The sequence below is a fragment of the Panthera uncia genome (assembly GCF_023721935.1).
Source record: "Panthera uncia isolate 11264 chromosome A3 unlocalized genomic scaffold, Puncia_PCG_1.0 HiC_scaffold_11, whole genome shotgun sequence".
NCBI lineage: Eukaryota > Metazoa > Chordata > Mammalia > Carnivora > Felidae > Panthera > Panthera uncia.
The window spans coordinates 58,895,803-58,923,442 of NW_026057578.1; the positions used below are offsets into that span (position 1 = coordinate 58,895,803).

At 42.3% G+C, this 27,640-nt stretch overlaps 1 protein-coding gene across 6 annotated transcripts in view; it reads left to right on the forward strand.

The window, feature by feature from the left end:
- The window catches only part of AFF3 (ALF transcription elongation factor 3), a 565,834-nt gene that overhangs the window by 459,371 nt on the left and 78,823 nt on the right, over positions 1 to 27,640 (forward strand). For 4 of the 6 annotated variants that reach the window (XM_049650171.1, XM_049650173.1, XM_049650175.1 and 1 more), the window contains one exon: positions 10,949 to 10,989. In XM_049650171.1, coding sequence (XP_049506128.1) covers positions 10,949 to 10,989 — 41 coding nt within the window. The remainder of the gene's footprint in view (positions 1 to 10,948; positions 10,990 to 27,640) is intronic. The other 2 variants (XM_049650172.1, XM_049650174.1) reach the window with 1 other exon arrangement.

A 27,640-nucleotide genomic window follows, 5' to 3' on the forward strand; every position in this document is an offset into this window, starting at 1 on the left:
GCTGTACCAAAGGTGAGAGTTATTAACAGGCCATCACCATCTTTCGCCATGCTCATGGTCTGGCCTGCACTGAAATTGTTCTGTGAGATGAGTTCTAGGAACGTATAGATGACCAAAACTATGATAAGCAGGCCACAAAGCCATGGGAGAACCTGCAGGGCTTAGATTGCATCAACTCCATACTCCAAATTTAACTTTCCATTCCCAATAACCAGGCATTTAAATCCACATACTACCTGTAGAGTATCTCCAAGTTACTCAGATATGATGGTGATTCTTGTTTGTTTGCTTCCACTTTGAAATTGTAGATGCTGCTAGATGAGCATGTACACACACACACTCACTCACTCGCTCACTCACTCTCACCATTATGAGAGTTGACAGCCACACTTGGATATTCCACCATCATCCTGCACACTGGTGGGGCTGCCCTGTTTGCCTAATGAATCCTCAGTGATCTCTGCACCTACCTAGACCTGACCCAGGCAGGCACTTCCTTTATATATGCAGTCTGTCATGGTGAGCTCTGGAGGTCAAAAGAATTCCTCTCCAGAAGTTTCTGGAAAGCTTTGAGATAAACAATATGCTTCTACCTATAAACTTCTTGAGGAAAAGACTTCAGTCTCAGAAACCTAAAACCCTCCTATCTCCTTTGCAAGCACCTGTCTAAAAGATGACTCCTACACTTCCTCTTCGATAGCATCCCCGCAGGAAGCTTGTCCCTGTGTGTGTTAGTGTCCACTCAGCACCCCACCAGTTCTCTTCACACTGATACTGGCAGAATTCCAAACTCATCTGATCCCCTTCCCTTCACCCTCTGCCAGGAATAGTCTGCAATGAGGCAGAAGCAGGACTGGGGTGCTCTGTGGTATTTCAGTGGCCTGGTTCCATTACTTCCCACCTGTGACTGTGAGCAAGCCACCCTTACTGAACCCGTTTCAATATCTTAATGTAACTGGACAAAAATGCCGAAGTGGATTAATAGAAAACATTTTATATTAATGTATGTATTACTATAAAGCTACTAAAGTACACATTTTCACGTCCTTCCCCACCTTCTGCCTCTTCTCTCCCTTCTCCCCAGGAACATTCTTTTTTTGCATTGCTGGAACTTTTTAAAATGTCTATTTAGTTATGAAAGAACAGGAGTACAGGAAGAGGCCAGAAAAATTGGTTTATATCAGAAAAGGCAGTTATAGAAGAATAGAGCCAGAAGATAGGAGGAAGAAGAGAGGAGAAGGTCTGGATTTTTAGAAGAGAGTGTGAGGAGGCAGGAAGGAGGCAGAGAGAGGAGAAGAGAGACAGGGTCACTGCCACACTGTGTGGGACTTAGAAAAGATGACTGATAAAGTGGAATGGGGTTTAGAGTGTGTTACAGTCTAGCTCCCCAGCCCTCTCTTGTCAAGAGGCTTTGATATTTACCTTACTTTTCAAGGCTGTCATGGAATATTCGTGTTTCTTTCCAGTGAAACACCATTCTTCGACTGGCCCCAAGACTGGCCCTGATGTATTTGGGTTACATGTAAAATAGGGATAGATTCACATTGAATTGCTAATGGTAACTATCATCCCAGTGGAGAAATGGAGGTTGTTTTTTATTTTGTTTTTATTATTGTTGTTTGTTGTTTTGCTTGTTACATACATGTAATTTTTTCTACACTGCACACATACCACTTAAAACAGTTGAAAATTATAATAAAAATTAGAAGCCTGGAATTTAAACATACATCCTGATGTATGTATGGCATGCATACAATGAAGATGATATGTGAAATCTGAAGGTTTAGGGCTAGATATTACATGTTATTTGCATGAGTCTATCACCTCTCTCCCAAGGCAACTGAAACATTGTGAGAACACAGGTAACAAGAGAACCAAGCCCCCAATTAATGGGATTAATTAAATTTGTGATTCTTTAGAGGAGAAAGATTCTTTAGGAGGAGAAAATACTTATGTTTGGAACAGAAGGGTAGAGACTGATAACTTACCACGTCTCCAGCAGGGGTCACAAATGGTCCCTTATTTAGTACCTTGATAGAAGCTTTTACTGAAAAACACCACAAGGAAAAAGATTAATTTCTTATAAGGAAAGTGTTTTGTTTCTAACAAAATAATAGCACAGCAAAGATTTGTCAGATCCTTTTATTGAAGAGGGTAATTGACAATTGAAGGATGGTGGCTGTTTAAAAGCAAAATACTGCCTTGTTCATTCCTTTAAAACAAAAACAAACAAAAAGGAACACTGAGTTTACAATTATACTAACAGAATCTTGAATAAATGTTAGAATCTGTGTTAAAGACTAAAGCTCAGTTGCCAATTTTGAGTCCTCATTCTCTGCACAAATGCTTCTGGAATGAGATGGAACTGAATGAAAGAGATGAAGACTAATCCCTCATCCCTTAGGCGTTCAGGAGAGGTGCCAGTATGCTTGGTCATCTGGTGACATTATATTTGTCAAGAATTTGTGTGCCCTGTGCTATTGGTTAGACATTGTACCATGGTTGTTCAATAATGTAACTGGGGCTTACTTCCTGTCCTCAAGGAGCTAGTGTCTAGCCTCCCTAAGTCTGGCCCTTTATGGGGTAAGTGTCCAGCTGCCCCCGGTGGATGCAAGTACTTGCCATGGGACAGCAATGCCACATCAGCTGAAGCGCAGGTTGTTCCTATGACCTCACTTGGGGCTGGGTATCAGTTCTGCAGCCGCCACCTTACCCCCAACATTGTGGTGAATGCTACTAGCCTCATGCATGGCCATGGGTCTTCCTACCATTATCCTTGCACTTCACACTGACCTCTTACCACTCCCACACCACACCTGTCCCACAGATCTCCTCCAGGAAGCCACTGACCCATAATGTTGCCCTTGTAGCAGTCAATATGGCACACTGTCTAGGGTGCCTTGTATCTTCCAGGCCCTCAGTGGAGCCGCAACCCCTCTGGGAGGAGTCTGATGTCAGTCACTGTGAATGGGGGACAGCACCCATGGCATGTGCTCACATTGTCCCCACACCTTTCCCTTCTCTCTCCCAACTCCTAGTGGCTGCCCCAGAGTTTTCATTTGTGAAGGCAAAAGCCCCCAGGACAGAGAGGCAAAAGGGGCTGCAAGTGGATGTCACAAATTGTTCAGTTTATCTCCAGTGAGCTTATCTCCAGCATTATGTCCAGGAAATGCTCAGTGAAAACAAGCATGTCTCTCTTAATCCCTCTCAGAAGATTCAAATAGCCAAATCAGGACTGTCACTGACAATCTGACCTCAGACAAGTCCCCCAAATCAGTCAGTTGGTAACAGGATCCAAATTATGAGATAACGTTATACAGCCCAACTTCACTGATATTGTCAACCCTAATCAGCCTTTTCCATGGGATAGAGTAGGTGCTCAATAAGTGTTTGTTGTTGTCTTTATGGAATTTCCAGTAGACATAAATAAATCTAAGCAATCCCGTGTGGGGGGAAAAAACTAGTCAAACTTTCTCCCAAGAGGAAAGTATACCCTAATTTTTAAAGAAAGTGAAATAGAGAAAGAATATAAAGCTAAGAAAAAATGTATTTCAACAAGTCTCTTAGATTAGCGCTGTGGCAAATAGTGGCAATATGTCATCCCCAAAAGTTACCTACTCACCCCCTGCCTGTGAATCCCACAGCAAGTGTTGTCAGTTGCCGGGAAGCCCTTTCAGATGGAGGAGGAATGGACTAGGGTCTCCACCTTCAGTTGATCCTCAAGAAACTGGAGGAGCCAAGATGAGAATTCTCACAAAACAAATGGCAAACTCCTCCAGAAAGAAAAGAACCCAGTGCTAATCCATGTTCTGGGCTAGGAGTTCAGAGAGAGGAAGGTCAACAAAAGCATGAGTGGTCAAGGAGCACTTATAAAAAGGTTGAGCTAGACCTCAGATTAAAGGCAGAATCTAAATAGAGGAGCAGCTGGAAAGAGAATGGGAAAATGACAGAAGCATTGGCTTGATTTAAAGCAACAAGAATCCAAGTGATTTGTCTGCTACTGACCCCATTCTGCTGTCTGTTTTCTTTATTGACAAGCTCCTCAGCCCCTGAAATTCTGTCTTCTAATCCTGATCTCATTTATATTTGTGCAGACTCATGTTTATTAGAGCAGTCACACAGCCCAGTGTGCCCAGAAGAGCGGGGTTCTCTCCTGTTTCCCCTGCTCCTATCTGCAGAGCATCCCCTTTCATTCTCCAAAATGTTCTTATTTGGATCATAAATTACATTGTCATCCCTGACTCTGCCTGAGTCAAAGTCTACTGAACAAAACGCTTCCTAGACAGCATTTCTGAAAATGCACAATGCTCATTATTACAGGGGGAAAACTGAAGAGAGTAAGACTTTCCTTTGTCTTGCATATGTTACCAAATGGGTTGAAAGCAACAAAGAAGCTCACAACATAAAAAGTTAAGAGACTCATCAACTAGGACTCAAATGGAAAGCCAACAGCGTAAAAGTTAAGTTAATGAAACATAAAATGTGTTAAGAGATGTAGAAGGAAATTAAGCAGTGAAATTCATAAATACAAGTCTCAACTTGAAGAAAAATGGCAAGAAAAGAGTAAGGCCTTACTAGACAGAATTCCCATAAAGATACATGAATCCAGTCTAAAGTTCACAGCATGCATCAGTAACAGCAAAACACAGATGAACTAAGATTATCTGCTATGGTATTTTTTCAAGTAGCTGAATGTGGATACAACATCCTAACACAGGTGAAGCACAGTGATTAAAATCACTGCTGCACAGGTACCTGCTTTATTGTCAGTATAATAAACCTGACACTGTTCATAGAAAAGATGGAGGTCACTCACATGTGGACGGAGAAATAAAGATGTATTCTAACCAGTTGAATCCTCAACCTACTTCTCTTAGAAGGAGAGCAAATTGTAGACCAAAAAAAATTCAGTCACATATCTCCTTTTGACTGTTATTTGCCAAAAAGCTATTGATATTTTATACTTTGTTGACATTTAAACAGCTTCAATCTCATGTATCCAGCTATCTACTCAGCCTCTCCACTGGAACATCCCAGAAGCACCTTGAATTTCACACACCCGAAATTAAAATCTACCTTTGCCCGTATACCTGCACCGGTGGTGCCCATCCTGATCAGTGGCTCCTCATGCTTACCAGGTGCTCAAGGCAGAAGCCTGGGACTCTTTCCTGATGTCCTCCCCACCCCACCCCCCAAGTCTGCCACATCCCACCCATCACAAGTTCCCTCAGCTCCGCCTCCAGAACATAACACAAACTCTCTCCAGTGCTACCCTGCACTTCTCCTGCCTCCGTTGTTGCAACAACCTCAAACATTGTCCCTTCCTGCTCAAATCCATTCACCGCACAGAAGCCAGAGTGATATCTGAAAAATGTCAGTTTTATTGCCTCACTCCCTGCTTTTTTTTTCAATTATAGATTCACCAGAAGATGCAAAGAATGTACAAGCAGATCCCATATATCCTTCACCCATCTTCCAATAATGTAAATCCTTCAATGACCTCCTATTGCCCTATGGATAATATCCAAAATCCTTAATTTGACCTCCAAAGCCCTTGGGATTTGCCCCTGTCCCCACTTCTCACTGAGCTCCCCCGTGGTGTCCTTCATATAGTTCTTCAACTGAGCAAGGATCTAGGCCAGCCTCAAGCCTTTGCTCCCAAACTGTCCTCCCTGCCAGGAGCCCTTCCTTCCCCACCCACTCCCATGTCTCTGGCTCAGTAACTTCTTTATCCTGCAAGCATCAGATTTTTTGTGCTTTACTTCGTTAGCAGGCCCTCCCTGACCATTCATTCCAAATGAGATCTTCATATTCTGTTTCATAGCACCTGTCCATTTCAGTCATAGCCCTTGTAATCTAGCATGTTTAAGTGTGTTTAATTTTTCATGTCTGACTCACGCTAGACCCTAACTACAATATGGTGAGGGTTTTGTCTGTTTTGCCTGTCACCTAAGCCGAGCCCAGTGACTGTACATCATAGGTACTTCAGACCAAATTACAGAGCTGTCCACGTGTTAATTCTGTTTCTATCAAGTAAAAAAGAAATTGGATCATCCTGAGACCCTGCTGAATTTCAGCCTGTTCCTTTCATTCTCCTCCCTGCTTCAATATCCATAAACTTGTTCTATGCACAACCCAATTATAAGAAGGGCACTTAATTTCCTCTTTGAGTTCCCTCAATAACAGATTTTGACTGGTAATTCATTTAGCATACATTGAAACCTGAATGTCTACTGATTATGTTCCAAAACACTGAACTTGCTGTAATAAAGACAGAGAAAAGATGTCATCTTTTGAGGAGAACCTGGAAAATTATTATTTCTGGTGGAAAGCTTGTTTTGTCTCATAGACTTATGCTTCAGAGTCATTTGTGAATGAGTAATGAACTCAGGAAAGATCAATGAAGTATTCTCTTAACCCTCTCAACCTATTTTCCTGAGAACAAAATAAGAGGAAAGTTACAAAAGGAGATGATGATTTAGGAAGAGAAAAATATGGTCGCTGTAATGTACAACTCTTGAAAGAAGGAAATTGGGCAATTCATCTAGTTTACTATGAGTAGTTTTTCAAGCTTCAATCATGAGTCACCTAAGTAATTTTTTTCTCTGCTCTTTAATTGCAATGTTTATTTATCTTATTATTTTCCAAGAGTGAAGTAAAACAGTATGCAAAAGCCAAACTACTTTTAAGAGAGGAGGCAGTAAAAAAAATTTTTTTGTGGTCTTTGCCTTGGTATATGACATACAATTTCAATCTAATGCCATAAAGCTATGATTTTCTCAAGGAATTATTTAAAATGTTTAAAATACTCTCATCTCTTTTCTTGATGGATGATGAGTCATCCTCTGTAAAGTTTTTAATGATGTAGAATAAACTGCAAATTAAATAGCATAATCAAAACCAGGCATTGAAAATAATGGTGCAGGCAATCAATGATGCTAAATACCGCAGTGTTAAGTGGGTGGTAACATGCATTGTGTGGACAGATTGGAGAGTGACGGTCACAGAAAGACACTGCTTAGTGACTTGGGATGACTGATGTCTAAGCCTTCATATGTCTGTGACATATGTCTAAACCTTTTGGCTCCACCATCACATCCATCTGGTAAAGGAAAGAAACCCCTGCTCCAAGCCGCCAATTCAGCTTCTGTTAGAGATCTCAGTCAACATCAGTCCTATGGACTTGCTCTCAACAGGTGCCAACCACCTGGGATGCATCACTCCAGTGATGGTTGAACAGCTGAGTTTCTCAGTTTTTGTGTTGCTTTTGCTTTTGCTCTCTAAATAACTTTCTTATAAGCTTCACATCAAAAAGCACTGTGTTTCCCTACCACAAAAGTCAGTAAGAAGTATTTGGAGGCAGGAGAAAAAAGAATCAATACACTTTTTTAAACATTGACTGTCATGGCTAGGGGAAACTTCAGATGCCATGTTAGAGGTTTCTGTTGAACTTTTGGTCACATCCCTTATGATTTTTGTTATTCCAGGAAGAGTCAGTCTCCAGTGCCTCCTGCTGAGATGATGTTAAGAGACTGTACTAATAATGCATGCCATCTTTCCTTTGGGGAGTTCCAAATTCTTTTTGTGCATTTAGCCAGAGTCAAGAGTAGAGAGTTAAGTTCTTTTCAAGTACGGCTGCCAAAGGTGAAAGCCATCTTGATGAGTGATAAGAGAACCCTTTAGGAGACAAACGTGGGAACAGTGATGGCTGCCCATCACCTGCTGGGTGCTTTTTGTGGGCATGCTCCTGGGCTGGCCCTCTGGGAAAGCACCAAGAAAGGAGCATGAGAGAAGGAAATACCTGTCCTCTGAGGTATCAGAGGGGGCTTCTGGGCTCCAAGTCTTCCTCAGGCTTCTCCCCTCTTTCCCCATGCATCTTTCTACTCCCTCAGTTGTCCTCGCCAAGACAAGCTATGCAGATATTCTTCTTTTCTCTCTTGACTGATTATGTGACACTGGAATGCCAGGACATTTGGGCCCTAATTTGCTGGAATCCAGGGGAGAAGGGGGAGGCAATAACCCCTTAGACTGTCCTCAGTAGCCTGGACAGTGACTGACTGGCTCCCTCATCATTCCCTTCAGAGAAGGAGAGGGCAGTTTGGAAACAGACATAGGTTGAGGGCCAGACTCAAGGTTGCCATATAAATGAATAGCAAAACCTCTCCCGGAATGTAAGACTTTCAATTCCCAGTTTCACAGACCTTATGTTTTTTTTTCTTAAATCAATGTGGTTATGTCATTTGTGGGAATTATCTAAGTTCCTCTTACTCATTTATTTTCAGTTCCTTTTGCCAGGCCCAGAGGCTAATGTTCCCTGTGTCACTTATTTCAAATCTGACTTTCATTCCTACTTTGCTACAGTGTTTCTCTGTAGAGATACCCTTGTCATTTTAAGGGGACATTTCCTCACCGTATAAGTGAACTTCCTGATCTTTAAAAGGTTTTAGCATCCCCGACCCCAGGCACTAAATGCCTGTAGTAATCCCCCTCATGAATATAATACAAAGAAACTCCCCTGCTCAATTCCAGACACTTCTGGGGTTGGGAGTAAGGGGTGTCCTGGTTGAGAACCACTGCTAGAGGCTTGGACAGGCCTTTGCTCTACCTCCTACTCCAGTATGACCAACACGTCTTCTCCCTGCCCACATTCCTCCTTGTCTTTAAAGTTCTGCTCAAGGGCACCTGGGTGGCTCAGTCAGTTAAGCGTCTGACTCTTGATTTTGGCTCAGCCGTGATCTCACAGTTCATGGGATCGAGCCCCACTTCAGACTTCCATGCTGACTGAGCGAGCCTGCTTGGATTCTCTATCTCCCTCTCTCTCTGTCCCTCCCCTGCTTGCTCTCTCTTGCTCTCTCTCTCTCTTCCTCTTTCTCTTTCTCTCTCTCTCTCAAAATAAATAAACTAAAAAAAATAAAGTTCTGGAGCACCTGGGTGGTTCAGTCGGTTGAGCATCCGACTTCAGCTCAGGTCATGATCTCACAGTTTGTGAGTTCAAGCCCCGCATCAGGCTCTGTGCTGACAACTCATAGCCTGGAGCCTGCTTTGGATTCTCTCTCTCTCTCTCTCTCTCTCTCTCTCTCTGCCCCTCCCCCACTAGTGCTCTGTCTGTCAAAAATAAATAAATGTAAAACAATTTTTTTTAATAAATAAAGTTCTGCTTAAATTTCAGTGAAAAGGATTCCCTGATTGAGTCATTCATTTAACATCTACTCAGCAGATATTTACTGAGCACTTGCTAACAGTTCCAGGCACTGTTTGAGGAGCTGCTGATCCACCAGCCATTAGCTGTCCCTCAGATGGGCACCTTCCTGATGCTGTCCTACCTTAACCTTTTCATTTGCATTTTATTTCCTAAGTGTCCTCAAGTCATCCCTGGACCCCCGAGTGACTTCCTACCTAGGGATTGAGCTTCCCTAAGACGATGACTACTTATTCTGCTTTTGTTTTTGTCCCTCCTGGAGGCCAGTATAATAGTTTCTACACAGTAGGAATTCAGTAAGTGTTGGACTGACTGATCCAGGAACATGCAGCTACTATCAAGGGTGTATTTCATTTCTGTAATAGGGATGATGATACTAATGTGTCAGATTTTTTTTCTAATATGAAGATTCTATTTAGTCTGTTGTCTAAATGGAAAGAGGAATAACATGGGAAATGTTTTGGTGTCCCTGGTAATTAATAAACTTGACATATGTAGCATACATGGTGAAAATGAACTGTACGCACTCTTTATTTTCTAGTACACCCTGAGTGAGCCTTGGTCTAAGAGGCCATGCTTTGATCCCCTCCCAATTATAACTTCTGAGACAGAGAACAGAGTATGACCTTGGCCTTCTGAAGCCTCAGAGTATTAAGTGATAGAAAGCCAATGTACAAAAATTTAGAATAGCCAGACAAAAAGAAAGTGATTACAAACATGAGAGAATCTGATAGAGAAATGGCAGCCTTTTTCTCTTAGTTTTTGTATTATGGAAAGTTTCAAAAACATACGAAGATGTACAGAATAATATACTAATCCCCCAGTGTGCTCATCACCTAGCTTCCACAGTTACCAACCCAAGGCCATCATGTCTCATTTATAAATGCCCATCCATTCTCCCTTCCTTCCAACTGTACTGTTTTAAAACAAATCCCAACAATATATAATTGTATCCATATTTCAAAATGGATCTCTAAAAGACACTTTTAAAAATCACCACAATATCATTACTATGCCTAAAACAAATCAGTAATCTCCTAATACTCTGACTCTTCCAACCAGTGTTCCAATTTCCAATTGTACTGACTTTTTTCAATAAATCTAAAAACTGAGTAAAAAATTATACTTTCAGGGCACCTGGGTGGCACAGTTGGTTAAGTGTTCCAAACTCAGCTCAGGTGTTGATCTCACGGTTCGTGGGTTTGAGCCCCACGTTGGGCTGTCTGCTGTCAGTGCAGAGCCCGCCTTGGATTCTGTCCTCCTTTCTCTCTGCACCTCTCCCACTCATGTGTGTGAGTGTGTGCTCGCTCTCTCTCTCTCTCTCAAAAATAAATTAACAAATTATTTTTACTACACTTTCATTGAGGAAGAAGCTACAGGAAACAAAACAGATTTTTTTCTTACAGGAAAGTAGAATAAAGCAATGGTAAAGGTGATTTCAGAGTGTAAAAATGAAATGATTTCAGAGTGTAGGTCTGAGCCTCTCCGGGTCTCTAGAGACTAGTCTAACCTCACCTAGAACTCCGTGCCTCCCCGTTCGCGCCCCCTGGTGGCAGGTGTGTGCTGTGGGCTTCAGTTAACTCTGAGGAGCGTCCATTTCATAACATGATGGGTCTCTACTATGTTGCTAGTAGTTTAATAGTTGGCCACATGGCAAAAACGTGTGTGACACAGGTTTTTTAAAAGTGTTGATTGAGTACATAATTTAAAGTCAGAATATTAAATAAACATCTCTGCCCTTCCTTCCAGCAGGCAGCCCAGAGAACTGCTCTCCACGCTCTGTCTGACAGGTACATTTTGTCATTTTTATGAACTATAAATTGCTTTATGAAACATTGAGCCCTATTTATTGTGGCATATAATTCATAATCGGATTTTGTCCCTAAAGTGTCTGTGAACTGGGATGTTAAACATTTTACATGCTTGGATTTGTCATGCATGTGTGGAGTTTATTACTGCAAAAATCGCCTTGTTGTATTTCATAGAAAGTATGAAGAATCCCTTGTTGTGCAATGAAACAGGAGACAAGAAACTTAGAGGGAAAGACCTGAATGGTGCAGTAAATTCTGAACTTTGGAATTGGTTGCAATCTAAGCTCATTTTTCAGCAATAAGTACTTCATTCGTTTTGAGATGTTTTCTTCAGACTTTTTCCATATCATTTCACAAGAGCTGTCTGTCTTTTGATGAAATCCTCTCATGAAATACTTTGTGCACATAACCCAGTTCATGGTCCTGAGAGCCTGACTTTTCCCTCCTCACTTTGGCTTGTGTTTTTGGACTTGTGTTATTGCATGAGATATATAAACCTAATCAGTAAACACACTTAAGCTGTATTTCACATCGTGCTCTGCCAGAAAGGCTTTATAAAGATAGCTGAACAGGGATATATAAAGTTACTTTCAGGGATGGACCATGCCCTTTTTGTTTTGATTGGTTTTTAAGCTTTCATTTACTGAGGTTGCGGTGTGTGTATGTGTGTCTCTTAAAGAACTGTCAGGAGGCGAAGATGAAGCCCCAGTTTCTCTTCACAAGTCAGGCTCTTACGGTGTTAGAGCCAGCTGAAGGAGATGTTACCCTGGCTGGCTGGTGGGCACCTTAGCATTAGCTAGCTAACTGTCACCACCTTCCCCTTCCTTCTCAGTTCTTTTTTTTTCTTTCTTTCTTTCTTTTTCTTTTTCTTTTTTTTTTTTCTTTGTGTGTGTGTGTGGAATGAATAATAATTGACTGTGTCAACTAGCTCAGTTCACTGCTTCTCCAAGGTAAAACCTGTCACTGAGGCAAATTATCTGTGCACATGGGTGAAAAGCATTTCCTCTATGGTGGCAGGCTGAGCGTGAGTATTTTTATTTCATTTGAAAAGCCTTCCCCATGACAACCACACAAGCCTGTGTGCTGTAAGAGTGGCTGCCACAGGATCGTCTACAATTGCTCCTGGGATTTTCACAAAAGCTGATAAACTGTACTGCTTCGGAGTCTATTGGTACGAGACTCTGGATCAAAACATTTAAAATCTGACACATTAATTCCTTTCCTCTACATACTTCTTTTTTTCCCCTTTGACTTATTAAGTAAGAGCTTCCTTCAACAAAATGCACTGATAAGCAAGCAAAAGCCCTCAGATTACAAGATAATGTTATTGCCATGGTTAGATTTTTTTTTGGGGGGGGGGGTACTGACAATGTTATAAAATTAGATTATGGTGATGGTTTCACAACCCTGTAACTATACTGAAAACCATCAAACTGTGTTTTTTTAAATGCATGAACATTATGGTATATAAACTGTATTTCAATAAAGCTACATATATAGGCACAAAACATCACTATGAACTTTGGTAGAATGAATCAAAACCTATTTTAGGAAAATAATTGAATTCCTTTGAAGACATGGCTGCAAATACAAAGACAAGTCATCGGAAACTAGAATTGATACATTCTAAGACTGCTTCCCAAAAGACACGTGACTCTGTCTTGGATAGAAAATGTACATGGATTTTAATGATAGCAACACTATTCCCCCTTGACTTTCTTCTGATATTCTAAAACCCCTCATCAAACCCAATAGTCAGTCAACCGGTAAGTTAGCATCTTAGCCTCTGTTGATTCTGTAACCGGTAAGATCAGAATACTGTGAGGAAAAAAAAAAAAGCCCATTCCCTGGAAACAGAGAAACAGGTTCCCATTATAATTTCTCTTCTTTTGAATTTTCCATCTTTAAATATAATAGAGCATTACCCCCTTAAATCTAATGTTTTTTTCTGTTCAAAATTGGGGGAATTAGGCTCATTTTAAAGTAATGAGTTGACTTTGCCATTCTAACAGTGCAGTCGTGTAAAGCTACCTTGTCTGTGCTTTCTCTATTCTATGTTTTCCACTAATTTGGGGCCACACAAGTAATAGATGTGAAAGGTATGTGTAATCATTTAGAGATACAATTTTAAACCCTTTTTAAAATAAGAACTTAAAATACCTACTGAGTTAATTGGATTTATATTTTCTGTTTTCTTAAATTAGGGAATGTTAACTTACCAGGTAATATGTCATTTTCTAGCACATTACTTATTCTGTTGAATAAACCAGTATTTTCTAGAAAATAATGAATATGATTCTGGGACATACTCCTGTGTGTCTTGCCTAGTATTCTGTCTGTCAGAGGATCCACCTCAGGGTAGGAATAGAATTGAGTAAAGATTCCCCCCAAGTCATGACCTTCCCAAGGTGGAGATCTAACCCCAATATCCCTGACTACTTAGAGCCTGGTATTAATCTATTTACATAAACTCATCTGTTTTACTAAACAATTTTTTTTCCAGCCTGTTGTCACTTCTTGATATAAAATTCCATAGCGATGGGGTGCCTGGGTGGCTCAGTTAAGCATCTGACTTTTTTTTTTAATGTTTTGTTTTATTTTTTGAGAGACAGAGCATGAGCATAGGAGGGGCAGAGAGAGAGAGAGAGAGAGACAGAATCAGAAGCAGGCTCCAGGCTCTGAGGTATCAGCACAGAGCCCAACGCAGGGCTTGAACCCAGGAACGCAAGATCATGACCTGATCCAAAGTTGGACACTCAACTGACTGAGTCACCCAGGTGCCCCAAGCATCCAACTCTTGATTTTGGTTCAGGTCATGATCTCAGGATGATAATATCAAGCCCCATGTTAGGCTCTGCACTAATAGCACAGAAGCTGCTTGGGATTCTCTGTCCCTCTGTCTCTGCCCCTCCCCTGTTCTCTCTCTCTCAAAATAAATAAATAAATAAACTTTAAAAAATAAATAAATAAAACTCCATAACGATGAACAAGCACTTTCATTTTTGCCCTAGAAAATGACAACACTTGTCAGACCCCAGAAGGTGCTTCCTGCGTTCTGTAATTCTGCAGTTGGATAAAAAAGCCCATGTTGGCTTGGGCTGTGCCACCACAGACTTCTTGTCTCATGTCCCGATAGTTAGTTCATATGTGGCCCCCTTCTCTTCCATTTAGCCTTACAACCACCTTGAGTACCTGGTGAACACAGGACGTCTGATCCAGGAGTAGAGCCATTTTGTTTCAAGATGTACACTTGATGATGACCTAGGGGTTTACTTGATGTGGGGTCATTGGGGGATGTGAGTGTATAATGAAGGAAGCCAACGGCTGTTCTCTGCTTCCCCAGGAGAAAACCTGCGTCCAGGCCTTTTGAGACCTGACCTGATGAGACTAGTTATAAGGGAAAGTGTTGGCATTTCCCCTTCCTTTCTAATGGCAAGCAGAAACTTTGTCCCTGTGGGGTGTCTGAGATGACAGTATCCAGATGTCTTCTGAAGGCCAATCTTGTCTATCTTTTCATTTCTCCAGTTTCCTGGTTTAAATAGGCATTCTAGCAGAAATCCAATATCTGACACTTAAGACTGTGCTTTCAAGTTCAGTGAGTCCTAAGTAATCAGTACACAACCTCAATAAATTAAAACTATAGTATTTCCATTCTCTAAATTTAAAAATCTTCTGCGGTCACCTCCAGAGAGGTGGCCTTGTTTGGTCTTGCTTGAACAACGGGTTTAATTTATAGTTCATCCCAAATAGCCAGAGCATCAAGACTGGCTCACACTGGCAAGGCAAATTTGGGCCTCAGCCCAGCTAACTTGTGCCACCCTGCAGTGACAGGAAGGGTTGTGTGAGGGTAGAATGGCACGTCTTTTTGTTCTTTCCTACTGCTGACTGTGGAACTTTTCATCCGTTTTATGCCTTTGAAAGTCATCTGGCCTACGAGAGGCTTACCGATGCCCCAAATCGTGAAAAAAGCAAGAGACCAAGGCAGGAAGAGGTGGCAAAATCCTCAACGAGGTAAAACAAGCCACTTACAAGAAAATTTCAGTCTGTAAAGAGACACTCTCCTTCTTACTTATTCACTCCTTATGATGTGCCTCCCAACTGGTTTTTTCCTCCTTATGGATTATTGTACTGGATAGGGTAGAGAGAGGCAGAGGAGAATCAGGATAAATGGGCACGAGGCTCATTTATAAAGGTGTGTCTTTGGTGTTGACTCGCCGCACTGTGAAAGCTGCCACATCGCCAGTAATGTGGAAAATATGCAAAGTGCTGTTCAGAGAAGGAAGGGTATGTGTGCCGCATATGAAGTGCCTTGGAATATGATTAACTTCCCTTCATAAGTAGTAAATAGTAGATAACTGTGATCAAAAACGGGATTCGTGTGATTTATCAAGCTGAGCAACTGTGCATTTGCAGAGAAGCTGGAGGTCAATCTTGAAATCTAGGGCAAGAGGAGCACTAGGAAATTGCCAGGGCTAAGAAGTTAATCATACCCTTGGACTGCTTCCATCTGTCTCAGAGCGACAGGGCTGCCGCAGAACGAGCAGGGATGCTTTATAGCAGCAGATCAGGAATTAATATTTTCTGTGAAACCTCAAGCATCATTTGCAGTAACTTGGGTTTTATAAAAATGGAGCATAATTTCATATGAATAAATCACATTCAGCTGGAAATAAGAGAAGCTGGGAAAAAAAACTGTGCTTGACTAAAAAAAAAAAAAAAGGAATGAGCAGCAAGAAAGCCAACATGAAAACAGTTGTTGAAGCGATGGCACTTGGAGGGCACAAGTGGCCGTGTGGTTAAATTGTGCATATAATCATCTTCTGAAATGTCAGCGTGCGACTCCAGAAATGGCTACATTTTTATAGCCATGGAGATGCATCACCAGACTGTAACCTGTCTGCCCATCTGGCAATATCTCAGGTCCAAGATCCATTTATATTGAAATCCAAACAACTGCCATTGATTGATTCACTTACGCCACAAGCATTTATTGAGCGCATCCCGCGTGTTCAGCCAGGAGCAGAGCTGGGGCAGGCAGGGGTGCAGTGGTGAGGAGAAACGGCCATGCCCCTATGCTCAGGGCTTTCCCATCCAGGGGGTTGCTGGCTATGCAAAAAGAAAGGCCTCATACAGCTCATTCACATGAATCACACCCCTAAAATCTCTACTTCCCATTAGGGAGAATGTAATGGAATTAAGTAAATGAGAATTAGACCAAAATGAAGGGGTTTTACTTCCACGTGGGGCTGGTGTTCATCCAAAGACAGGACTGGAAATGGCCCCAATGCAAGGTGAGGAGCACCGGGTGGGCATCAGACTGTGGTGAGGCGGGGGGGGGGGGGGCACGCGGGGTGCATTCAGCTTCATCTTCCTGACACCTTGCCAAGTGGACCAACTTCAGCCAAGCAAAGGGAGCATGTTGGGGATGGCCACCAGCACAGAAGCACAACTTTCTGGGTAACATTTTACATAATGTCCCTGATGTCCTGAGAGGAGAGTCAAGTTGCCATGCACTACTAACAGTTGGTCTCTTCTGAAAGGGTCCAAAAAGGGGGCGATGCAGAACTTTTTAAGAAAGCTTTAAATTTCCAACTTTAAAGATGCTAATGTGGCATGCTAGACAATGTCTATCAGCCCTGCCCTTGAGACCCACAGCAGTCTCTCCAATGCAAAGGACTCCTTAGTTATAATGAAGTCTCTTTGGTGTACCGTGTAAATTAAAAACTTTTTGAAAGAGCTTTAGAGTTTAGAAGCACTATCACATTGACTGTCTCATTTTGTGGCTCTCACAACAACCCCGTGAGATAGGAAGGACCCATTTTACAGGTAAGAAAACTGAGCCTGAGATAGGTGATGGGACTCATCCAGGGTCACAAGGTAGCAAGTAGCAGAGCTGGGACTAAACTCCAGGTCCTAAGACTCCCAGTGAGTGTGATTTTCTTGTCCTCCATCACACAGCAACAAAGCAAGCTTGGAAGGGGTCAGAGACTGGTGGCTTGTGCCACGTTTTACATTCTAACAACTAGTTTACTCAGTCTGTACTAACACTTTGTTTCTGCTAATAGTTATAATAATCCTAACATTTCTGGCTTGATTATCTTTTTATCCCTAGCACCTAGCATAATTCCTAGCAATTAGGAGACACAGTAAGTCACTTGATGAATGAAAGAAAAAAATGAGCAAATAAATGGATAAACTAGGACCAATGTTTTGTGGTTAAATGATGGTAACTTTGGGCTGAAAATAGAAAATACTTTTCTAAATGGGTAAGGGGCATTAAGGAATCTACTCCTGAAATCATTGATTCACTATATGCTAACTAATTTGGATGTCAATTTTAAAAAAGAAAAAGAAAAGAAAAAAGAAAACAGAAAATACTTTTCTGAAACTTGCTGTGTGCCACTGCAGCAGACCATCCAGGAGATAGAGGTTGGTGGTCAGGGGCTCACCACTAAGGGCTTAGAGCAGATGTCTGTGCCTATAAGATGCTATAGAATTGAGAAACACTATTAACTGCCACACAGGTAAAGAATGGGAAAAAATGGAATCGTTTTTTAAAAATCAGTCCAAAAGTAGCCAAGAAACTGATGAATGGATAAAGATGTGAGACTTATATATAATGAAATATTATTCAGCCATAAAAAGAAAAGAATGAAATCTTGTCATTTGCTACAACATGGATGGAGCCAGAGAGTATTATACTAAGTGAAATACATCAATCAGAGAAGGACAAAAACCATATGATTTCACTCATATGTGGAGTTTAAGAAACAAAATAAGCAAAGGGGAAAAGAGAGAGGGAGACAAAGCAAGAAACAGACTCTTAATTATAGAGAACAAATTGATGGTTACCAGAAGGGGGAGGGGTGGAGGCATGGGTGAAACAGGTGATGGGGATTAAGGAGGGCACTTGTGATGAGCACAGGGTGATGTATGGACTTGTTGAATCACTGTATTGCACACCTGAAACTAATATGACACTGTTCACTAACTGAAATTAAAATTAAAACTTGAAAAACACTTCAAAAGATTAAAATCATCCAGTGCAATTAGAGTGGAATTAAATTAGGACTCAGTAACCAATGGAGAACTCTATGATGCCATGGAGAGGTTTCCTGCATGGAGAGGGGGTTAGGCCAGATGACCTCTGGCCCTTCCCTGTCTCCCCTCCTTGCTCCTCATTTCTGTGATTCATACTGCTGCCACAACTTACAATGTTCTCACATATTCTCTCCACCAGTGATGCAGGCTCCTTTTTTTCCTGCATTCTTTTGTAGGATATTTACACTACTGAGCCCCTATAATGGGTAAGGCATTGTGCTGGTCTATATGGAAGATACCGAAATTTATTACCTGTGGATCCCACTCTCCGGGAGTTTACAACGTGATAGAAGAAACTTAGGCATATGTGTAACTACTATGTATATTAACTGTCAGCATGTGCATACCTGACCATAGGTCTTATTAGCACAGCAGTCATGTGGAGGTGCTGCACTCAGCATTTCCTACGCATCACTTCATTTACTCCTCACAACAATCCTCTCAGCTAGGAAGGAAGGATTCAACATAAGGGTCCTAAAGAGGTGATATTTTCAATGAAGTTTTATTTCATTTCATTTCCCAAATACTCTCCCTAAAATCCTAGTGAATCTGGGTGACCAGAGACACATAACTTACCCAAAGTCTTATGGACATAAAGCCCCAGAGTGGTCTGACTCTGGTGGATGATGCTCTTAGCTGCTTCAGTAATCACCCTCGCCCCCCCATCAATTTATAAAGAAATAACTTTACTGGAGGGGTGCAGTGACAGCACTGAAGTACTCTCAGAGCACAGAGGAGGGGAGCAGGGAGGAGGGATTTGAAGTATATGTAAAGGATGGTAGCTTCAGATGACCCAGGAGCGGAAAGGGAAGGACCGGCCTTCTCTGCAGAAAGAGTGGCTTTGGTCTGAGCAAGCAAGCCTGTGGGGGTGAACAGGGAGCTTCAGGCCCTTCATTCTGCTGGGGTGTAGGCTTCTAAAGGGAAAGGCGTGTGAAAGCCAACTCTAGACAGCCACTGATGCAGAGGGGTGAGGCTCGCCTTTTGCTGCACAGTGCTTCCTTCAAATGTGAGCTCAAGCTTCATCTTCTATGGAAACCCTGAATATAACCCCCTTACCTGGCTCTCACACACCTATTCCATCAGCACCTCATGTAATTGTGGACACAGTCCTGCTTCCGTCCTCTGCTCACCTTATGTATTTATGTCTGGTCTCAACAACCGACTGGAGAACAGGATCCCCATCTTAAATACTAGGTAGTACTTTATACAAAATGACTGCTCAGTGAGACTTACTCAGTGCCTTTCAAACAATAAAGACCAGGAATTCAAATTATGCCTCTTATCTCTGCTCTCATGATAAAAAGGGAAAAAATACCAAACCTCTGGCCCAGCTCTCCCTAACCCCCCCTCATCAGGAAGCAAGGATGGGATTTTGAATCCTTAAACTTGGACTAGAATTTTCTTTGGGCTAAGTGTTTACCCATCTGCATCTGAACTTTCTCCGTTGCATAAACAAGATGATAGTAATGCCCTCCTTGTTAGGTTTATGTCCAGATTAAATGAGGTGATAAATAGAAAAAATATCTATTATTCTATTCATATGGTAGTAATTACTACACCACTGAGAAGAGTCATTCATCAAGATACCATGAGATACTCTCTGATTTAAGTCCTACCACGATGCTTAAAAACCGGGGGAGGAAAATATTACATTATGGACTTAATATATGAAACCCTGAATAGCTAATAGTGTGGGTCATGTTCTTACATTGACATTGTAGGAAAATAGGTACCAAGAAATCCCAAGAACTATGCCTGACTGTGGCTTATACCATCCCTATTTTGTAATCTATCCTAACCTAGCCTGTCCTCCCCTAAAAGCCAACTTGTGGTCCATCGGTCCTAGGTGAGGCTCACACATGACTTCCAAGAGGCTCCAGCCAAGTCTCTTCCACATCATCTTCCTACTTGATTCCTGTAGAAAAGGCAATCTGGGCCATTTCCTGACACCTTTTTCGGCATATCTCCAAAGAATTGGTCTCGTGTAATATTTCAAAGTAAGTAATCTTTATTTCAAAAGCAAACAGCGATTCTTATATACCATGGAGATGGATCCCTGATAAGCTCTGTTCAGGGGAACCGTGTGGAGGGAGAAAAAAATGCCAAGTCCCTGAGCCAGCACTCTCCTCTCTAACAGGACCCAACGGTACCCATACGTATTCACAAAAGTGGGCCCCCTTGGCCTTACTGCTTCTTCTGGGGAGGCCATGTAAGTGTCCCCTACTGCCCTTTGGTGGCTGTTATCTCAATTGACTGCGTTAACAATGTGAGCAAATGCAGGCTGTCAGGTCTAAAATTCAGCTTTTAAAAAGCCCCCCTAGTACTAATTTCCACAATAAAACTGAATGGCTCCAGAGAAGCCATTGAGTTCTATCAGGTAAATAACACACATTTTAAAAGGTCCCAAACTTGTATTTTACACAATAGAACAGAGCAGCCTGGAAGAAACTGTTATAGTCTTTTGAGTAAATAAACAATGAATTGTATGAAGCCACTAATTGCCCTTTCAAATGGTCTAGTGGGTTTTGGGACACCTGAGGGTTAGTATGGACCCGCTGCTGGATGTCTGGGCAAAGAAGATGCCACAGGAGGGGCCTCTGGGCCAAAGTGTGTTTTAACCCGTTTTATCACTGCCCATAATTGCCGTGAGCCTGTAGGAACGCATGCGGCATTCTTAGGAGGGTACGTCCTCTTTAAAAATGACTGATAGTGCTCTCAGCCACACAATGATGTGAATGTGGTTAATGCCACTGAATTGTACTCTTGAAAATGGTTAAAATGATAAATTTTATGTGATATGTGTATTTTACCACAATTAAAAAAGAAAAAAATGAATGTAACACACTAATATTCCAAGCTCTTCAGATGGTCCCCTTTCTCACATGTCTCCAGTGGGGAGTAGTTCTCTCTGTCCCAGGATTGAGGTGCTGGAGTTCTTGCCTGGAGATTCTTTCCTTCCTTCCTTCCTTCCTTCCTTCCTTCCTTCCTTCCTTCCTTCCTTCTCTGCTAGTGGAGAAGGCCTCTCAAAGGTGAGCCTGGTCCCCTGGGGTGAGGAGACCCTACGATCTGACCCTCTGCTCCTACAGCCAGGAGAGGATATGTCATTACGGAAGAGCAGAGCTAATTGTTCACACCACCTGAGTTAACAAGCCCTGGGGAAGGGGTCAGAAGGAACCAGACACCCCTTAGAAGGCATGTTGTAACTTATTACTACCATACTTTAAATTACCAACTTTGACCCATTACCATCCACACTGTGTTCCCCTCTTCTGGACCCATTTTCACAGACTAAATTGATAAAACTACTAAAGGTGAAATATTTAAATAACAGAACTCTAAATTATTTTTACTAAAGTCTTTGTCACTATGTCCTACTCCTTTGAACCATGATATCGCTTTCACTTCTAGGCGAAGGTCGATGGTATAATGTATGCTTGTTAATTTAATTTTTGATACATCCAGAAAAGTTATTTATATATCCAGTATATAAGACATCTCAAACTTGGCATTAAAAGAAATAAAACTCTTGCATAACTAGCATAGTTTTCAATATTTGTCACTCTTGTCTACTCTTTTCCTTTTTTAACTGAAGTACAGTTGATGTGCAATGTTACATTAGTTTCAGACGTCCAACATAGTGACTTACTCGACAAGTCCATTCGTTATGCTGTACTCACCACGAGGGTAGCTACCTTCTGTCACCCTACAACGCTATTACGGTACCATTGACTATATTCCCAAAGTCGTACTTTTCATCTCTATGACTTATTCATTCCATACCTGGAAGCCTGAACCTCGCACTCCCCTTCACCCATTTTGCCCATCTCCCTAACTCCCTCCTCTCTGGTAACCACCAGTTTGTTCTCTGTATTTGTAAGTCTGATTCTGCTTTTTGTTTGTTTATTCATTTGTTTTATTTTTTTAGATCCCACCTGTAAATGAAATCATATGATATTCATCTTTTTTCTGTCTTATTTCGCCTACCATAATAGCTTCCAGGTCCATCCATGTTGTTACAAATGGCAAGATCTGATTCTTTTTTATGGCTGCGTAATATTTCAGTGTGTACACGTAGCACATCTTCTTTATCCATCCGTTGATGAACACTTACATTGCTTCCATATCTTAGCTATTTTAAATGATGCTGCAGTAAACATAGGGGTGCGTATAGCTTTTCTAATTAGTCTTTGTGTTCTTCAGGTAAATACCCAGTATTGAAACTATTGGGTCATATATTATCTCTATTTTTAATTTTTTTAGAACCTTCCATGCTGTTTTCCACAGGGGCTGCACCAATTTACATTTTCACCAACAGTGCACAGGGTTGTTCTTTCTCCACATCCTTGCCAACACTTATAATTTCTTGTCTTTTTGATTCTAGCCATTCTGACAGTTGTAGGGTGATATCTCATTGTGGTTTTGACTTGCATTCCCGATGGTTAGTGATATTGAGCATCTTTTCATGTGTCGGTTGGCCCTTTGTGTGTCTTCTTTGGGAAAAAAAATGTCTATTCAGGTCTTCTGCCTATTTTTTAATCAGATTATTTGGGGTTTTTTGCTATTGAGTTGTATACATTCCCTATATATTTTGGATATTAACCCTTTGTCAGATATGTCATTTGCAAATATCTTCTCCCATTCAGTAGGTTGCCTTTTAGTTTTTTTTTTTTTTTAATTTTTTTTTTAACGTTTATTTATTTTTGAGACAGAGAGAGACAGAGCATGAACGGGGGAGGGGCAGAGAGAGAGGGAGACACAGAATCGGAAGCAGGCTCCAGGCTCTGAGCCATCAGCCCAGAGCCCGACGCGGGGCTCGAACTCACGGACCGCGAGATCATGACCTGAGCTGAAGTCGGATGCTTAACCGACTGAGCCACCCAGGCGCCCCGGTTGCCTTTTAGTTTTGATGATGGTTTGCTGTGCAAAACCTTTTTATTTTTGTATAGTCCCAGTAGTTTGTTTTTGCTTTCTGTCTACTTTTTAAAAATATATATTTCTGAAATAAAATTACACCTGTACCTTCTTGAATGACTAGTTTTGATTAAGCACTTGCTGTCCTACACTGAATATATTGATGCTTTATTAATTAGCGGTCAGTTCTTTTAAAATGGTTAAACCGATTACACAGGAAGATACGATCTATAGTCACCCCCCACCTTTTTACATTTTGCCTGTGTGTTCACCATTCTCACTGACTCAGATCTGCGACACTGAACTGAACATAAAAGAAACCCAAGAGCAACAAGTAACATATCTTACAGGGGGAAAAAAAGATACAAAAAGATGAAGTACATTTTCATACACATGTATATTTCTTAGCACTCTGATGCCACTGTCTTTAGATCTATCACTCATGTCTGTGCCCTTAATAAGTGGAGGGCCAGCTGGAGAAACATTTGTGGTGGGTGGATAGTTCTAAAGCCAATAGATAGATTGGGGAGGGGGGGTTGCTTTGTTTTGTTTAAAACCAAACTACTTAGCAGCTTTTAATGGAAGTTTATTTACATTATGATACCACCATTGTTTTTTGTTTTGTTAAATCTCCTTTTAGTGGAGAAAATTAGCTAAAGGCCTGGAGGCTTCCTTCTCTGCTTTAAGAGCCTTTCAGGCCAACACCTCCCACCCATCCCCATCCCCCAGTACATTCCCTCCCAGGCAGTCCCACCCCAGCCATTTCACTCTGGACTCGAAGAGCCAGCTGGAAAGAGCTGCCCCTCCAGCTGCTCACTCTGGGCACCGGGCCTGCCCCTCCTCTCCTCTCCTCCACTCCCCAGTCGGCCTCCCCATGACCCACTCCTCTGACTGCCCTCCCGGACGCAGCCATGGGCCAGCATTGGCTGAGCTGCCTGGCTGGCCTTTAATGACTGTGTTTTGGAGCCTGATGAGCTCCCCTGCTGCTGTTGAAAGGTTAATGTGCTCCCCATCAACTGGAGCAGCCTGACCTTTCCCGATTTCATCCAATTCCTTTCCCTGTGCTGGCTCCCGGGCAAGTGACCGTCAGGCCCGCTGCCACCCCATATCCTCCCGATGTCCCCAAGAGTGCAGCACCCACCTCTGCCCTTGACAGCCAGCATCACAGCCTGGCCATCTGCACCCTGTTACTCTCACAGCCATCAGAGCTGCTGAATTCTGAGCCGTATCCCCAGCCGTGCCTCCTCTCTCTCTAATTCTCCATGGCCTTGGAACTGAGTCTTCATGCTGCCCTCTACCCATTGCTCCTCGCATCCTGAGAGTCAGTATTCAGTTGTCAGTGCTCATTATTTAATTGTAGGTCAGTTAGGTCAAAATATTGAAATCAAATCAGGGTTATGAAGGGAAAGTCCATGGCCCCTTTTCCATTTCACAGACCAGTTCTGCCTGCTTACTGGTCCTGATCCAGCTAATTGGACAGGACTTCCATGAAGCTAGCACAGCCCAAGAGTATGTAGGCCCAGCAGCTCCCCAGGGGCTTCCCTGTGGCCCCATTTACCCTGTTCACAGCCAATGAGTCAGAAGGCCACTTTAGGTCATGATTCCTCATCTAACACTGGAGACAGTAACCCCTATTCAGCTAGCAGATCCTGGTGCTGGGAGGGAAGAAGGAAAATGATGTGTCTGAAGGCATGAATGCTACCCAAGCACAGAGAATTAAAGACATTTATTAGTTTGCTAAGGAAATATGTGAACGAGGTCCATATTTTCTTTGATTCATTGCCTCAGCCACTAAGCTATTTAATGTAATTTTTTTAATTTTTTAATGTTTATTTATTTTCTGAGAGACAGAAAGACAGAACACGAGTGGGGGAGGGGGAGAAAAAGAGGGAGACACAGAATCTAAAGCAGGCTCCAGGCTCTGAAGCTGTCAGCACAGAGCCTGACGCAGGGTTCAAACTCAGGAGCTGGGAGATCATGACCTGAGCTGTAGTGGAATGCTTATCGACTGAGCCACCGAGATGCCCCACTATTTAGTGTAATTCTAAAATGACAGTAGGTGTGGGCCTTTGCTATTGCTGGAAGATGAACACAAAGTTGAGTGATAACCCACCCCTCCTTGACAAAGGCATGTGGTCATCGGGCCATCATGTTACCTTCCTTCCTCTTGGAGTGTCATGCCTGCTGCAGCGGTCCCTGTGCTAGGGCTTAATGTCATTGTCCCATTTCATCTCCATGGCAGCACTCTGGGTAGGCACCATTGTCCCCATTTTACATGTGGGGAAACTGACACCTAGAATGAATGATGGAGTCACTTGCCCAAGGTTGAGGAAGGGCTACAGCTGGCGAGAGTCCAGGTGTTCAGGTGGCAATGTGGCCGTGTGCAGGTAACGGCCTGGCACACTGAGCTAGTGACCAAAGCACACTGCCCTGATTGCCCCAAGGGCCTCACCCTTGCCCCACCCCCATTGCACGCCCTTAAAAAGGACAAAATCCCACCTGCCACAAGCTTACATTCACAGCACAGGCTCGAGCGCCACACGCCAGACCAAGGGCTGCTCTTGCCCTTGCCTTTGTCAGTGCATCAAAACATAGTCACATTTAATCAGAGGGAGCAGTCCGTGCCACATTTGAGCATAAAACAGGAATGAACCTGCTGCATCCCTGAAGGTTTCCACTGGGGTCTGACTTGGTGGAACGTACCTCATCTGCTCCTGCTCTCTCCAAGAAAGTAGTTCTGAGGATTTCAGCCCTCCTTCTGTGTTCTGCCCTTAAAACAGATGACCCAAAAACCCCTGAAAAGTGCTGTAGTGGTGCTTAGATTTATATGGTGAGGAAAGGAGAGTCAAGCCAATATTATTTCCTAAGACTTATATTTCTTCAAGATTTTTTTTCCTTCCATCTGGCTGAAGAAATGTTAGTTATTCATTAACATTTCTAAAATGAAGGCCAAATTTTTTTGCCCACAGCTCTACAGCAGTTCTGTACACCATCAGTCTTTAAATGTGAACCCGACCCGTATGTTGTTCCTCTGGGCACTAGTCATCAGTTATCCTCAGTTTTCCTCAGTCAGGTGAGGTGAAGCTCTGGGGTGGTGGATACCACACAGACTCTCTGAATATCAGAAGGTCCGGAACAGTAAGGGTTCAACCAACATGACCCCTCCTGTCCCCGTCAAGCCCTGGCTCTGTCACAGGCTCACCCTGTGACTCCAAATACAGAAATTTTACTTCTCCCACACCTGCACACACTGTTTCTTCTGCCTGGAACAGTTTCCCCTCTCCCCTCCTCCCCTCCAAGTTGCCTGGCTTGCTCCTGCCCATACCAGGTCACAGCTTTAACATCCTGTGCCCCATTAGGCCTTCCTCCCTTTGCTGTCTTCCCATAGCACCCTCCACTTGTCTCTTGGTGACACTCACCACTGTTGTAATGAACTGCTTAATTTCCTGCCTCCCCATGGGAGACAAGCTCCGTCTTATGCCTGTCAAATCTGGGTACCTCGTGTAGTGCCTGATGCATGGCCTTAATACTTGCTAACTGACTTTATTTCTTTGAGTCTTTTTTCTCGTCTGTTAAGTGGAGATGGTGATGCTTGCTCTATTTACCTTGAAACATTCATCAGGCCTTATGGGATTATTTTTTTTGCAAAAGAGCTATGGAAAACAAAAAACTTGTTACAAATAGTGTAGGTTTTTAGTGCAACAGATACAAGGAAGGAAGGAAGGAAGGAAGGAAGGAAGGAAGGAAGGAGGAAGGAAGAGAGGGAAGGAGGGAGGAAAGAACTTGAATAGCTTCTACCCTTGATGAGTAATGAAGGGTAAAGTAAAACACCACATTCTGTCCATTACACTTAACCCTTTACCCCCAACCTAAGGGTGGCTGGCCACTTTTCTCCAACAGTAATTAATGAAATAAGTTATACAACAGCAATCGTAGCAAATATTATATAAAAGCAATTACTGAAGTGACAATTTTAATTCAAAATTATTTTATTTACATGAGACCCCCAACTTACTTAAAATCCTGGCTCCACAGAGCCTCCTTGAGCTTCCAAAACTGTCGCCACCACCTTGGCTACCTGGAGATAGTCTGCAAAATTTTATTCCACCTTTACATTAGTGAAAAACTTGGGGAATGCAAGCAGATAGGTAGCTGGGTAGATTACAGACAGACAGGAACTGAGTCCCCTCAGAAGACTGTTGTGCCATTCTTCAACAAAGACTTGCATTCTGGCTTCTGTGCCAATAGATCTGAAGCCATAGAAGCAATGTTCCCCGTGTGACTCCCCAGGCTGATTATAGCTGCAGTAATTATACATCCCAGTGATTGCCTGGGCCCCATTATAATTACAGCTGGTGCCTCCTTCACTCTTAAAAGTGTCCTGGTTTAAACCACAATAAGATATCACATCACACCCACTAAGATGGCTACTATCAAAAATAAATAAATGAATAAATAAATAAATAAATAAATAATAAAATAACAAAAAATAATAAGTGTTGGCAAAGATGTGGGGAAACTGGAACCCTCATGCACTGTTGGGGAGAATTCTATAATGGTATAGCCACTATAGAAAAAAATACAGTGCTTAAGAAAATTAAAAATAGAATTACCATGT